The sequence below is a fragment of the Acanthochromis polyacanthus genome, chromosome 10 (assembly GCF_021347895.1).
Source record: "Acanthochromis polyacanthus isolate Apoly-LR-REF ecotype Palm Island chromosome 10, KAUST_Apoly_ChrSc, whole genome shotgun sequence".
NCBI lineage: Eukaryota > Metazoa > Chordata > Actinopteri > Pomacentridae > Acanthochromis > Acanthochromis polyacanthus.
Window position 1 is genome coordinate 13165603 of NC_067122.1, and position 15218 is coordinate 13180820.

General features: G+C 39.5%; 1 protein-coding gene across 1 annotated transcript in view; it reads right to left on the reverse strand.

Moving 5' to 3' along the window:
- The window catches only part of glra4a (glycine receptor, alpha 4a), a 57107-nt gene that overhangs the window by 16331 nt on the left and 25558 nt on the right, over window positions 1–15218 (reverse strand). The window contains exons 2-5 of the mRNA XM_022214095.2: window positions 7079–7209; window positions 4669–4736; window positions 2217–2440; window positions 406–488 (exon numbers count right to left, since the gene is read on the reverse strand). Coding sequence (XP_022069787.1) covers window positions 406–488; window positions 2217–2440; window positions 4669–4736; window positions 7079–7209 — 506 coding nt within the window. The remainder of the gene's footprint in view (window positions 1–405; window positions 489–2216; window positions 2441–4668; window positions 4737–7078; window positions 7210–15218) is intronic.

The window sequence follows — 15218 nt, forward strand, 5'->3', positions numbered from 1 at the left end:
TTGCCCATTGCATTTGGGGTCTTAAATAGCATTTGGACCTGGAAATAGCTATTATGTCATATTGGACATCAGACTTAAGCTGATGGAGCATATTAACCTCACATTAGTGTAAAAACACAACTACTGACTATTGTTTGTTACTCTTGGACAATTGCTGTTGGGAGGAAATGCTTCAACACCACGATACATCCTTATGAGCTTGATTGTTATAATTAACTTCCCAGTATCGGTAATAAATTACCACAAACACAAAGGTAGCAATTAGATATGATAGTGTTCATGACTCTTTGGAATATAGCCAGTACAGACACTTTGCAAGACAGACAAAAGGTAGAATAGAGGAAACCAAAGGGAGATAAAAAGAGAAGTGTGAGACAAAAGGAAGAGGAAGAAATGAAAACTCACAGCTTTCAAGCTGCATGGTACAGGTCTGAATGTCCATTGGGAAATTCTTCAAGTCCATAGGGCAGGACAGGGTAAGAGTCAGCCTGAGATAGAAAAACAGATTGGAAGAGAGAATAGAAGCCAAAAGGGGATGTCAAAAGGCACAAAAGGGCTCAGGGAAAAGACGCCAAACATAAGGAGGAATGATAGGTTAACAGATAAAAAAAAGAACAGAGAAATAAATCAGTGTCAAGTTGCTTTGCTTTGCATGATATAATATAGGAGTCTGTATGAAATTGTTCAATCTAAAAAATTGGATAAATGTAAGAACAGTAGATTGGAAGGCATGTTCAGTTACTGTGCTGTTTGATGACTCTGCGCGCCACAGTAATAGCAAAGTAATTGGTGTAGGCATCCTTCCTTTTATTTGTTGTGGTGTTGATGCATTGAGCCTTCAAGAATTCTTAGAGAAGAAAGAGAGAGAGAGCTATTTGAGAGTCTGTCTGGAGGAAAGCTGTGTAATTACCTGCTGTAATGCATTGCCCAGAGGCGAGACAAGAGCCGCCAGCAATATACACACAGGCACCCATTTGCTACTGTTATGATGACACAATATTTTATTCACCAGCACAAGAACAAACTACAAATACTCCAGTGACTGACTCTTCTAACATTGCCTAAATTGTATCATGTGCTTACAGCGCGCAGAGAGGTTTCATCCATAATTGCCAAAGGTAGTTAGTAAGCAAATCTCGAAGATGCAGTAAATCGGTGGAATGAGGCGGTGTGATTATCTGTGTTTGCGATATTGTGACTCTGTGAGCAGACTTTTGTTGTATGTCTCTCTCTCTTCCCAAAGATGTTGCCGCTTGAAATAAATCAAGCATATAAAAAATGAAAACTTAAACGTTAAAAATACTGTCATGTATTGAAAAATATTGAGACCACAGACGGGCACAAGGAAGAGCTTTCATAAAGAGATAAATCTTGTGTTTTCACAGACAAAATTACTACTTTGGACCAAAAACAATTTCCTGCAGTTGCTTTCATGCCTGGAAAAAAAAGCAAGGACTAGGTTGTAAGAATACATTTTGTACACCTTTAGTCTGCGCATCAATTTGTTTACATTTCCAAGATGTTTAATTCAGTAAAATAGGAACTTAAGTGACAAGCGAGCAGCTATGGTTTAATAAGCCATCTGCAAAATTCCCATCTGGTGCAGAGTGTCATTAAACAAACTGACTTCAAAGCCTCTGTCACATACTTGCCGCCTGACATTTCCGTCTTTTTTTTCTTCCTTGCTTGCACCCTATTAGTATTTCGGTGACCTGTAGTGCACCTAACTGGGTGGAAAGGTGCAGTGGGGGGGTGCATGTGACTGGCAATTTAGCATTCTGCTGCCATTGTAGTCGAGAGGTCATGTATGTTTGGGATTTGTTTACTTTCTGCCAGGCCGAATAGAAATCATATTTTCAGCTATTTTGTTCACTTTGTTTGGCAGACACAGACTTCTCGAGAGAATATTGTCTCTTGTTTCATGTCGATCATATGAATTAAACCTCAGACACATTTTAAGGCGTCACAGAATTCTATTTTTTTTTGTTAAGGTAGCCTGTACTGAGATACAAATTAATGCCCATTCTTACTGTAACATCTAATTAGTGCATATTGAAGCAGTTTATAAAGAAATACTTATTTACCAGTAGCCTCTTATAAGCAGGTATAATATCAAAACACAGGTTTTACATATCATACTGCAGCTGGAGGTTGATTAAGCCCCTGAAGGTATTCTCCAACTACTCATAACTCAGCACTCAGCAGCTCTGCGTTACCTGATGCTATAAAGAACACTGCCATCTTGGAAAATCCGCAGCAGCTTGTTATCAGTGGTGACCTCGTGGAAATTGGCTCCTTTCTCGTTTGCAAAGAATAAATCAGGTTTCCAGATAGAGTCCAACATGGATGGATCCAGATCAAGGGAGTCGTCTGGGTATTCGCTATATGCCAGACGAGGGTCATTCCATTTTTGCCGTAGAAATACATTGAGCCTGTAGTCCTGTGGAAGAACTCAGAGTAGTTAATGGAAAATATATCACCAGTGGAGGTTGTAGTGTAGATGTAGAGCTTAGAAAGGGATTATTCTCCTGTGGTGTTGAGAACTTTCTGGGATTGGTGTGATACTAGTCACTGTTGGTGCATTCTTATATGAATCGAAGCCACTGCACTTAATGGAAGAAGAAAGTAATAACAAAAGAGTTTTTGTTTTTGGATGGAATCTTACTTTAAACTTTAGATAACCAAAACTGATTTTAAGCAGTGTGAAAATGTATTTTATGTGCATATGGACATGTGTGATAAAACTACAGCAACAGAAGTAAGGAAGGAAGTTGTTCAATAGAAGGTTTAATAGTTTGAATTAGATGCAATAGATGCAAAGTGACATGAAAGCAGCTAATGAAAAGGACCAGTTCAGTTGCAGGAACAAACCCCAAGCGTGCCCCCTCCCTGTCTTCTATCTGTCTATCATATCCCTTGATAATGGAGCCACTTCACCCTCCAAAACTTTCCCTGTGGATGGCATGCATGTCTCCTGAGGCATGGTAGTCTGAGCTAGAACTCCCCTGGTGGAGTTTACAGTCAGTGGGGTTCAGTGTTTCCCCTTGCAAGACAGGCTCTGCGGTCTAAAAACAACCTACAACCCCAGATCCTCCACCTAAAGGCTAAGTCATGCTTTCCATGTGACATGAATTTTGTCACCAACCCAAGTCTGCAAGGGTTTACGTTGATCCCTCTGCAGATCTCTGCGTCCAGCTCAGAATTTGTGATCCAGACTGTCAGCACTGCAAGTGTGTGGTTGTTATAAGGAGCCACTTTTAGAATTCATCACTGAATAACTTGTAATTGAAGTAGTCGCTCCAAGATCATGGAGTTCCATTGATTTGAACGTGCTGTTTAGCGATGGATCCTAGACATAGTAGGACGTTCTGAATTCTCCAGAGGTTTTGTGCTATGTCTGCCCACTGAGCTTGGCAAACCTCAGGACAAATTACTGACTCAGGAGCTCATGTCTTTTTCTGTGTTCAGTATAGCGAGCAAACAGCTGTCTGTGCAGACCTATGCATGCCTATTTTAGCATGAATAGAACTGCATGTGTCCACTTTCAAAGTCTTATATGTGTACATTTATCTATGTAGTGTTTTCTGCATTTTATATTATTACCTGTGTACTTTTGATAAATAATAGTAAACCTTGTTTTCCCTTGTATTTATTAAAATTGATATTGACTGAAATGAAAACTTTATCAGACAGTCCTATATGCAAGGATATATTCCTCAATGCTTAAAAAAAACTGACTATGTCCATTGCGCCCATTTTTTTAGTGACAATTGTGCAAATAAACTTAGTTGCACTGTTTGAACCACTAGAGTTACTCTACCATATTCATCAGATTTTACCAAAAGTGACGGGTTGAATATAATGGTGTGCTGTCGGTTCAACCATGTGCTGCTGGTGAGCTGAGGGTTGACAATGCCAAGGACACGCACTGAACATAATCCTGCTTGCAGCCAACATACATGAGTAATTAAATTAGAATTCTAATCAGTATCATTAAGTCACAATTCATCTTTGGGCACTGTAGATTTTTGCTTTCCTGACTTGTTCACCTCATTTATCAGAAATTTTTTTTAAATAAAAAGCTTCACCAGCATGTACAATGACATCATTAGTGTCGCTCTTCTCTGGGCTAACCTGACTGGAGGGCCGGCTCTCTGGAACTCCCTCAGTTACCCTTAAACACTTTGCTGCTGTATTGCGCTGACCCAGCAGCCACAACACTGTAAATGCAGACTTAAGACATCTTTCCCATCCTCTCTCCCTTCCCCCCTTTTCACTCACTTTTTCTCAATTTTTCATTTTAATTGCAGAGTGGACAGTTCATTATCGGCATGTCAGTGACCCATTGGTCTCTGAAGGTTGCACTGTTATGCTCCAGGAAACAGAAATGAGGGAATGGCTTCAGCACTAAGAGGACAGAAGATCTTAGAAAACGGGGGAAAATGTAGTATTTGAAGATTTTGTATATATTATGATGCAAGTGGAGTGATACAGTGAAAATATTACAAACCATCAGTTCCATAAACAAATGAATTAAAAGTACAGTGGAACTTTTATGGGTAATTTAAGTTTGTTGTATGTGTGTCTGTTTTTTGTTTTGTTTTTTAGCAAAAAACATTTGCATTTGGAACATATGTGTAGCACTGGTAATCCTCAAGGTCTTCTTACCATGGTAGTTTCTGTGATCGACCCAAAGCTGTTGATGAAAATATTACAGGTGACATTCACAGGTGGGCCTGAGGGAAGAAACAACAGACAGAATGAACACATGCTCCTTTCAGATGGGATTTCTAAGATTACACCACTTTAAAAAAATACCTATTTTAGTCCTTATCTCCTGAGGCTTCTGAAAATTTTCAGCAGTTAGTTCATTACTTGTCATTCTCGTACAGTGTTTGACTGAAAGTGTTGCCTCAGTGCAAATTGTGCCAGTTCTGATGTTAAAGAGGCTGCTATTTAACGGCACACAAAGTGTCTGCTCTTTTCAGGCCCTTCACTTCAACTGTAATTACAGTGGAAAAGTGTTAAGAAAAACTCTAGAGGAATAGATAACATTGGGATTGTTAAAAATATGAATAGGGAAGGTCATAGAGATGTACTTGCCCACATTTTAATGTCTGAGAAAATGTATTCAATCCTTTCTACAATCCTGTCGAATACGTCATGGATAATATTTTATAAGGTTATGTTTAGGGCAACCAAAGACCTCAGTTAAGTTTAGGCAAGATTGTGGTCTCGGTTTAAAACTGAACAAAATCAATGTTGATGTGAAGGTTTAACATTAAATCATGTCTGTTGCCTAAATCCTGAGATTGTCAAACTCAAAAGCACGCTTTCCAAGCTTGGTGCAGACGAGTCAGTCAGAAGAAGAGATGTGAGGCAAAGATGCAGTTGGTTTGGCAGCAGGAGCAGCTGTACCACCCAGTTTGTGGAAACAATTCTAGTATTTTAAAACCTTTACCACGCAACTGTCACCATTTGCATCAAAACTAAAGATTCCTCTTTGCTGCAATATTTGTGTAACAATAGCTTCAGAAGTAATAAAATGTTATATTTAGAATAATCTGTTTTTGTACCAAGACCATCCACCTCAGATGTTCCACAATTTAAAGCAAGATCATCCCCCAAACATAATTAGGATAATAAGAAATGGAAATAGTAATAGGAACTAAAATCATTTACTAGCTGCAGAAACTCAGGACAAGCATGAGGTAGTGCACTGGAACTTGCAGCCTGTTTTAGGTCAGACCAAACCTTAATGTGTGTTCCAACTACTGGAACTGCCCCTGTAGAAGCTCTTTTAGAGCCATTTTCTGAGAACAAAAAATTAACTCTCTTGGGTAAGTGCTTCTGAGTGGCTTCAAAAAATTGCTGTGCAGGTCTGGTTAAAATAACAGATTTAATAACTCAGAGACAAAAAGTGCTCAAACCTTCCACTGGTTTGTTCTCTACCTTTTCCAAAAAACTGGAGTGATGTCCAGTAACTAGTATTTTTATGATATTGTTTTGCTGCGTTAACTGTGTGGCCCAAACTGTCGGATCCTTCACAGCAATGTGAAAAGAAAAGCTGAAAGGTTAGTTTGGAGGCCATGTCATCTTTAATTCTTTAATTCTCTATTTTTTTTTATTTTTAATTTTTAACTTTAACCTTCAGTCTTCTTCTTTAATTCTTAAACTGTCTTGTTCCTTTGTTTGATATGTGTGCTAGTCTAGCTAATTATTCATTTAACTAATCAATTTTACTATTTATTTTATTTGACTTCTAATTCCATTCAGAAAGTAGTCACTATATAATGTCACAATCACTTGGGGAATAAGAATATTGTGTGTTTCGGAGCTCCTCTTCCAATAATTTCGGGGCTATGAGAAATCTTTGAAATTTGATGCAAATTGTGGCAGTTGTGCCATAAATGTTTTAAGATATCTTAATTGCCTCCATCAGCTGTGGGTCACAGCTGTCCAGCTGCTGAAAGCAGGCCAAATCAACAGTATCTTTGCCTCAGATCTCTTTCCACGCCTCCTGTCAACTCAGCTCCTCCACCATGCCTGGAAGAAGTACCTCGCAGTTTAAAAGTCTCAGAATGAGAATCCTGCTCTCTGGTGTTAGAAGTCCTGTGCTTTATATGCACACCATCTACCCAAACCCCCTCCCTGTGACTTACATGTGGTACAAACTGTCCCTATACAGGAGGAAATGTTGCCAGTGAGCATAATCTAATTCAGGCAGCAGTTACTAAAGCAATTAAAAAGTTCAGTATATACATGTTATTTCTTCGAGACAGCATTGCAATGTATTTGTACAGCTTGGTTAAATATCCTGTACCTAAATTAAGACTACAAAAATATCTGGCAATTACAGTGAAGGGTAATATTTAATGTGCATACTAGAAAGCTGGAAATCTCTGGATCATGCTCGAGTTCTGACAGAACAACATACATCTCCTGCACATGAGATTCCACAGCTTTTTTGCTTTCACAGCACAGATCCACTGGTGTTTGTTTTGCTCTCTAGTGCCTGTGCTTTCTGCTGGATTTTCTTGAGGGCTACTGTGATGGTCTGCCTTGGCAAACTCTGTACCTTTGAAGTTGGGTCTGATGCGGGCATCATATCCTGACGTTTTCCCCATGAGCTTGTCCAGGAAGTCGGAAGGTGACAGCTGTGGTCCTGCCCTGCTGGGGGGCTTTATCTCCTCCTTACAGGAGCTCAGTCTGAAAATACCCAGGGAAGGAGGCAGAGACATGGGGAAAAAATACAAAGAGAGAGGATTTGAAAAACAGTAGAGCAGGAGTGCATGTATGTATGAGAGGTAGCAGTGGGGGTGGTGGGAAAAAATAATGAGAATCCAACAGAATGAGGAGCAAACTGCTAGTCAGCCATCAGCAAAAAATACCCAGTAGTAGGTGGGAAATGAGGGTGAAAAATGATGACCGAACGGCTTGCCTCAGCTGGCAACTAAAAGCTTATCTATTTCGCATCATGTCTGAGAATTATTGTGGTTGTTCGGCCCTAACTACAGAGACGCAAAAAAGAAACAGAGGTAAACTTGTCCCTTTTCTGTGCTTCCCACTGCTCGCGGCTTAGCAGTGGTAAAGCTTGACAGATTGATGGCTCAATTGTAATGCTGTGAATGTCACACCGGGGAGAGGAAGGAGTTCATACGAGCTCCAGTGAGGCTCCGGCAGCCACTGACAGGAATAACCAACAGGCCAGAGTGAAAGTAAAGACAAGACGAGCGACAGAGGGTGATCTTAAGGAAAAAGCAAAGGAAGACAGAATGCTCTTTAAACGAGGAAACTCTGGTTCATAATACATTTGATTTCTGTCTGGCCCCTGCTGTTGCGCAGCATATTGCACCCCATGGTTTTTATACAACTGTAAACAGTTCACGATCTGTCATGATCTAAAGCTCTGGAGTACAAATAGCAGGTTCAATCCCCTCTGAGGCACAGCTCTGCTGATGTGCTGTGTTCTCATGAGTGTGTGTGTGTGTGTGTGTGGGACAGTCACTGATCCACCAATCTTACGGCCTCTTAGCTGTATTTAGACTCACATAAACCGCACAGTCAGGGGCTACAGGATGGGGGAGTTTGTGGAGGATATTTTTGGATTTTCAAGAGTGAACCTGAGGTGATCCTGAGATATATTCAATTTGTGATACAGGAGGCTCGAGTTAGGAATTGAAAATGAAGCTATAGTGATGGCTATTGCTGTGTATCGTGTTAGATTTATGAAGTCCACTTTCCAAAACCAGACATCCACTTGTACTTGATATTTTATCATACCAGCAACAATACTTGGGCATATTTCGTGTTTATATTCGATACAGACTTTTTACTGACACACATTTATCCTTCCTCTGCTCGTTCGTGATTGGCTAATGATTCTCAGCCTTCAGATAGAAACCAGCATGCTGCCAATTCCTCAGTTTCCTTCAAGAGGAACTGACATTTTTCAGTGTCTGAATTTTAATGAACACAGCCAGCTGTACGTATCAGCCGACTAATTGTTAAGTATTGCATCGGCAGTGATTATACTGTAATCACTGTACTGTTATTGGCACAGAACACAAGCTCTAAACACTGACGGCAAAGCTGCAGGTTGCATCAAGATGACCTCTTATTTCTTTAATTTATCATTTCTCCACAGGACAAAACATGCCATACATGCATAATTCATATGATAATTAAATTTAAATTGAATAAAGAATTCATCAAATTCTTTATCATGTGTCACCACTATAGTTAAAGCTGGTTTATGTTTAGACACATGCACTACTTTAAGGTTTGGAAAAAATGGTGGGCTTGATTTAAAGGAAACTGTAAGGTCAGAAAAGGATTGTGGTCACTGTTTAAAGAACACAATGTTGATTGCTGGTACATTATGAGATATGGTCTTCTGTGTCAGAGTTGGATGTTTTCAGCACAAATTCCCACTTGGATGGACTATAAGAGGCAGTGCAATTATAATGAGATACTGCTTGTGCCTTTTGCTCCTAATGAGAGAAGAGGCGTAATTTCAGGGGCTGAATAAGCTCCTTGTAAAGTAAAATTAAACAGAAGTTTGTTTCTAGTGAGGGTGGAATCTTTTATTAACATGTTAGCACATTGCCATGCCTTATTTAAAGTGTGTTCCCACTTTATACAATGAAAAGTGGGAGTGAATAGATACAGATTTGTTTCAGGAATCTACACTGCTAAAAAAAAAAAAAAAATCTTAGCCACAAATTTTTGACAAGAGAAGAAAGGACAATCGGGTGGGGGGGAACGTCGGGGGCAAAGTCTAAGCTGTCAGACAAATACAAAGGCTCACTTCACACATATACAGTCATTGTAGATGTTAATACATCTAGTTAGTACATCTTAACAATGCTGTTTATGACAAAGCAACACAGACGGCAAAAAAAGCTCTCACATGCACTTTGTGTTTAGCCTGAGTCTTTAGATTGTCAACATAAGTTAACTGCAAACACTGTTGTCATTCTTGAACTGCTGCTGGTTGTTGGCTTCAGTTAAACATTCATGTAAAAACCACTTCCTGCACAGATCCATAGCAGCTGCAATTTAAAGTCTAAATGTATGAGTTGTTTTACAGATATGATGATATACTTCAAGTTGCTAGCAACTGCTAGCAACTTCAGCTCAACCTGCTACATTTATGTTTGTACTCTCACTGTAGTATGACTCACCAGATCTAAACTTGTCACTGACTCCGCATTTCTCCTCCACTTCCGCTATCTGTGTTTTACTGGTTTCAAACCCACTTTACAACAGGAAATAACAACAACAACCTCCAGGCTGCAACCTGCCAGACTGAAAATTTAAAGTTTAGTAGAGAACTTAGATTGTGCAGTGAGGATGGGAAGTGCATTAGCTATTTTTTAAATTACAGTTCTTACCTCCCTGCATGCAAATGTTCCATCAAAACAATTTCCACATCACTATTTTGAACACTACCGCAGCCTTATTTTAGCTCCTCTCAATACGATTGTGATTGGTTTAGAGAAAGACAAACAAGCTAGAGAGGTTTTTTCCAACAATATCAGAATGATAATAATGTGCAGTCAGAACATTCTTTTCTGCAGAATGGGCTGGCTAAGTGAAACTAATACTGCTGTAGCTTTGGTGCCTAAAATTAACCAAGCAGCCGAGGAAAATGGAACTTAAGTCTAGACTAGTCTTCAGGGTGAAAGTCTGGTGTCACCACCTACACTTCATCCTCTTTACACAGACTTTATGGCTCACTGAAGTGGAAGAAAATCCTTCTTTCAAAATATGATTGAGAATGAAGTTTAGCTCTACAGGAACATAGTTTATTGGAGACAGGGCTGGCTGTGCAAGTCAGTCTTTCTCGTACTTTAAAACTCCACTCTCGTTGGTCCCCTGACTCTACTCTGCTCTTCTTCCGCTGTGTAGTGATCCTGATGTTACAGTATATTGGTGCCACTTTCATCCTTCTCACACACACTCGGCTACAAACACATGGGGAGCACACAGGGAGATGGATTGATGGTCAGACTCCTACTTGCAGTGAGCCACTAATCACAAACAGTCTTTCTTGGATTGTGTCTCTTTCACAAACCAATACAGAACAATAAGACGTCCTGCTTGGAGAAAAGTGTGATTTTTCTCTCACAGGTGGTCACAAGCATTGGAAGAAAAATGAATGTGACAGTAAACAGTTTCGTCTTTAAGAAATCCTGACATAAGAAAAATGATTCTATGGCACGTGTTGATTTCATAATGCTTTCTGATCACGGATGAATGGGTCCGTTAGATGGCATTTGTGGCAAGAAAATCATAAAGGGGTTAATCATAGTCAGCGCTCAGTCTTAACATGGAAAGCCTCCAGTAAGTCTATAAGAAAAGGTTCACTGCTTCCTCCTATAATAACATGAGTCAGTGCAACGAAGTCTAAACTGTTTACCAAGACTTCCACATTGTATTCTAGTGAAACAGTGTCGATCTGTGGAGCTGAGTGCGAGTCATGTCTTCTTGTTGACGGTAACAATCACAGTATGAGATTCCTCCGCTACAAAATTCACTTTATATTAATGGCTCAAGACAGTGATCTGCATATGGTCAGTGCAGTAAATATTTATTCAGTGACTGTGATGAAAACATATTCTCTACATCTATCAGTGTTTCTCTCTTGTCTAGATTATTGATGTTTGCTGATTATTATTTGATTAAATAGCATTTTTATGAGAATCATAACCACCACTAGTTGCTTTTTTCCTCCATGCTTACTATCAATTCAGTCAAACGCAATCACAAGGCAGAATCTTCAATTTCCAGGTTCATTGCATCATATAGAGAGCTAATAGAGCTGCTTTCCAACAAAAACATGTCTTATATGCGCATCTTCTTCTTGTCCTTGCCGTCAACAATACACCCACATGGCACAATATCTGCATTCCTACTTATAGAACTAATATTTTTGGCTTCCTGTAATTTTCCTCCACCGTGCCTCAAGAGCAGAAATTTTGGGTTGACCCAGCCTGGTCATCAAGCCAGGTCTTTAGGATACAAACGGATAAATTCATAACATTTAGAAAACATTGGCAAATATCTTGTCATACGCAACAGTTTCTATAAATTCAACATCACTGATATTACCAGAGGAACGCAAAGGCCAAAAGTACAAATATTTTGGTTATGTGAATAAAAAGACCATTTTACTTCCATAATGCTATTCAGAGAATAATCGCAGTGTAAGTAAATGCTTTGCGGTGAGATCTACCGCTGAACTTCTCACCCTCAGCTGTAGGCAGAGCTGTGGGTTTATGCTATCCCTCAGGGCCTGTATCACCTCTCCATCAGCCCTCATGCATTTCTAATTGGACTCCTTCCTATTGTGTATTAAGCCACAATGGGACCTTATATCACAGGGAGGGTGAAGGAAAAAACAGCCCAAGACCACGAGTGTCAAAACAATTTTATCTTTAAGTTTCTGGCACAAATCCACCCATTTGAAAATGCCACTTGTGTTCAGACTAATAACTCCTGACAGAGATTTTAGCTATAGTGAAGGAGGTTTAGGAAAAACTGAACTCCTTCCAAAGATTGACATCTTTATTGGCAAACAGTCTACACTGTCTCACACAATTATTTTTGGACGTTAAGTCTTTTGAGGTTAATGTACTGTACAGCAGTCACTCTTAAAACGATTCCTACAGGTTCTATTGATTATAAAACTACAAGCGGAACTGCAAGAGTCTCCTCAGAACCTTTCAAAACTAAATTATGTGATTCTTTGTCTGAATGATTCAATTATTAAGATGCTCTTTGCTGACATTTAATTAGCCTGACCTTTTGCTTCCCCCTGCATCCGTTTCATTTCAGCATCCGTGCCAGACTGCTGTCGAGAATACGTAACAACTCTTTCTGCTCTTCCATTAGAGAGCGAGTTTTGACTGTCACACGCTTGTTAGCAAGTGACTTCATTTAGCTTTGAAAGTAAAGCTAATTCAAAGCTGAAATGCAACATAATACTGTGCATCTTTATTGGTTTCATTGACAAACCATTACTTCTTTATGTATTGAACCTCTGTAAGAGGAAGGTTATATTGACATGGGAAACATGGTTTTAATCCCAGGACTTGTCCATGCAAAGTAATTAGACCCAAAGATTCAGCACTTTTGTTCTGGATGACATTTGTATGGCAGCTATTCATCATCCTGTTCTCACATGAACTCAAGTCAATGCAACCTGCAAGAGGGAAACGCTGTTATGACAAACCTGTCAGGACTTTGCTGTCAGCAGATCAGCCATGGGAACCTACTGCATGTGCAACTAATCTGAAGAGCTAGTCAGCATTTGATTACTGTTCCACTCCACCTGGCCCTAAACAAAAAAATTCAGTCAGCCATTCATTTTGATCAAAGTAACAGGCTCACCATGTGTACGCATGACCAGCGGTTCAGGAGAACAACATGTCGTCATTAATTTTCTGAAGACATAGATGCATGGACCAGTGCTGGACATGGTTTTCTTGTTTTGCAATTTTTCCTCACAGGAAAATGCTTCTTAAGTAGTGGGTGGCTTTGTCTGTAATAATAGAAATGCACTATTATGCGTGGTAATATTTTAGAAAAGGTATTTATCTAAAATCCTTTTGTAAAGACTTGATCAGAGCGAGCTGAAAAACATTATGAGCATTGAACACTGTGAACTCAAGTGGAATTTCATGTTATTTTAGCATGTGAACTAAAAGGACTTGCCTCTGTTAAAGTGATGTAGCCTGAGTTATTTTGATGGTAGTGAAGGAGGAAGTCGGGTAACAATGTTTCGGAACAACATCTGAGTAGGTAGAAAGATGGGACGGATGAATGGGTCAACAAAATTTTGGATTTTATGTTTCCAAAAAAGCATGATAATGATGACTGCATCATCTTATCCATGTGTTTTATAATTAATGTTTCAATAAAAGGGGAAAGAGAAATTGTTATTTTAACCCAAATCATGATGATTTTGATCGAACCTCAAAGTGGTTCGAATCTTTTGGGGGTTTTTGTTAAAAGAAATTAAATATCTAAAAAGTGAAAAAGGCTGCTTAAAGCAATGAGCCTACAGAGTAAAAATAACCTGAATTTGCATCTCCTCTCAGTTTCACAGACCTTTATTGGCAGTTTTGAGGTCACTGTTATCTGCATAGCCTGCAATTTTACTGTTGTCTTTCACTCTCATATCAACATTTGCAACAACAGTAGTTAACTGTTTTTAATAAACAAATAAACTTAATAAACCCACTGTACACTGTTTGCTTTCCAAATGGGAGATAGATGTAGTTACCTAATGAACACGGTGGAGGATTTAGCAGATAGATATTTCACTCAGTGGTTGGAGGAGACCAAAAATGTACCAGAAAGAGAGCAAATATTGGACTTGCATTTGTTTACTAGACAGAAACCTGACTTCAAATAAATGCTGCTGGGTCCTGCTGGAAATCAAAATAGGCAACCACTTGCAAACAAATTTATCATTTCATATTGAGCAGTGATGCATCAATGTTGTGTTCACAATTTGTATTTGAAAAATCTTTTTTCAACTCATTTTTGGTAGGTTCTAGTATTTACTTTTTCCAAACTATGATCTTTATGATCTTTGCCTACTACTGGATAAGCCTGTTCAAATCTTTCATAGTGTTGTAACATCATTAAATAAATTTATTTTTAAACCAGTACCAACAAATGTTATTGTCCTGCTGATAAGGGCAATGGATAAGACAATGCCTTTGTGTGCTGCTCTCGGGGGAATGGACAGTGTATTTTATTGTTTAATTGGCCTTTTGTGGCTTCCACATCCTTACTTTCCAGCTCACATTCAATGCACTCTCCTTCCTGCATTTTCCTTGAATCTTGGCACTGGATTTAAACCATGAGGGGTATGCAGAATTGTCCAATATTGATATCATTTCCAGGGATACTGTGCTGTTGCAGGTATGAAAAGTACAAAATCCTGTAAAAATGTGTAATGTTGCATTTCAGTGACCAAAGTGCTCAGGCAAAGACTGAATAGGAGCATAACCTGAGAAGTGGTGTCCGTTTCCAGTGTAGAGCATGATTTAGTTACAGGGCATACACTGCATAAGCACAGTGAAAGAAGCCAGAGGTGTCATTCTGTATATATTACATACGGTTCAAATGTATAAGGACATAAATGGACTGTGGGGGAGGCAAGGTCAGCAAGAAACCAACAATTCTTTTCTGCAAAATTCATTGCTTCCCCTTTTTCTCACAACATAAATCTAGGGCTGCAACTAACGACTCGTCGGCTAATCGTCTGAGTGCGATACATCTTCAGAAGCGGAAGTGAGCGCGCAATGCAACAGAAATCACCGTCCCACCGGAGCGCGGAACACAGATGGACATCAGCGCTGCATCGTGCATATATTCTGTATGCACGATACAGCGCGGACATCCACGATCTATCGTAAACGCGGATGTCAGCGTTTACTATACAGCTGTATCTAAACGCAGACATCCGCGCTGCATCGTGCATACATAGTATATGCACGATGCAGCGCCGATGTCCATCTGTGTTCGGACGGTGATTTCTGTTGCATTGCACACTCACTTCCGCTTTTGATGACGTATCGTGCTCAGACGATTAGCCGATGTGTAGTTAGTCGCAGCCCTACATAAATCCACTGTTACTGAAGAGGCAGAGTGAGTCATCCACTAATTCTAAGACCGTATCATATAAATGCAGCCATTCA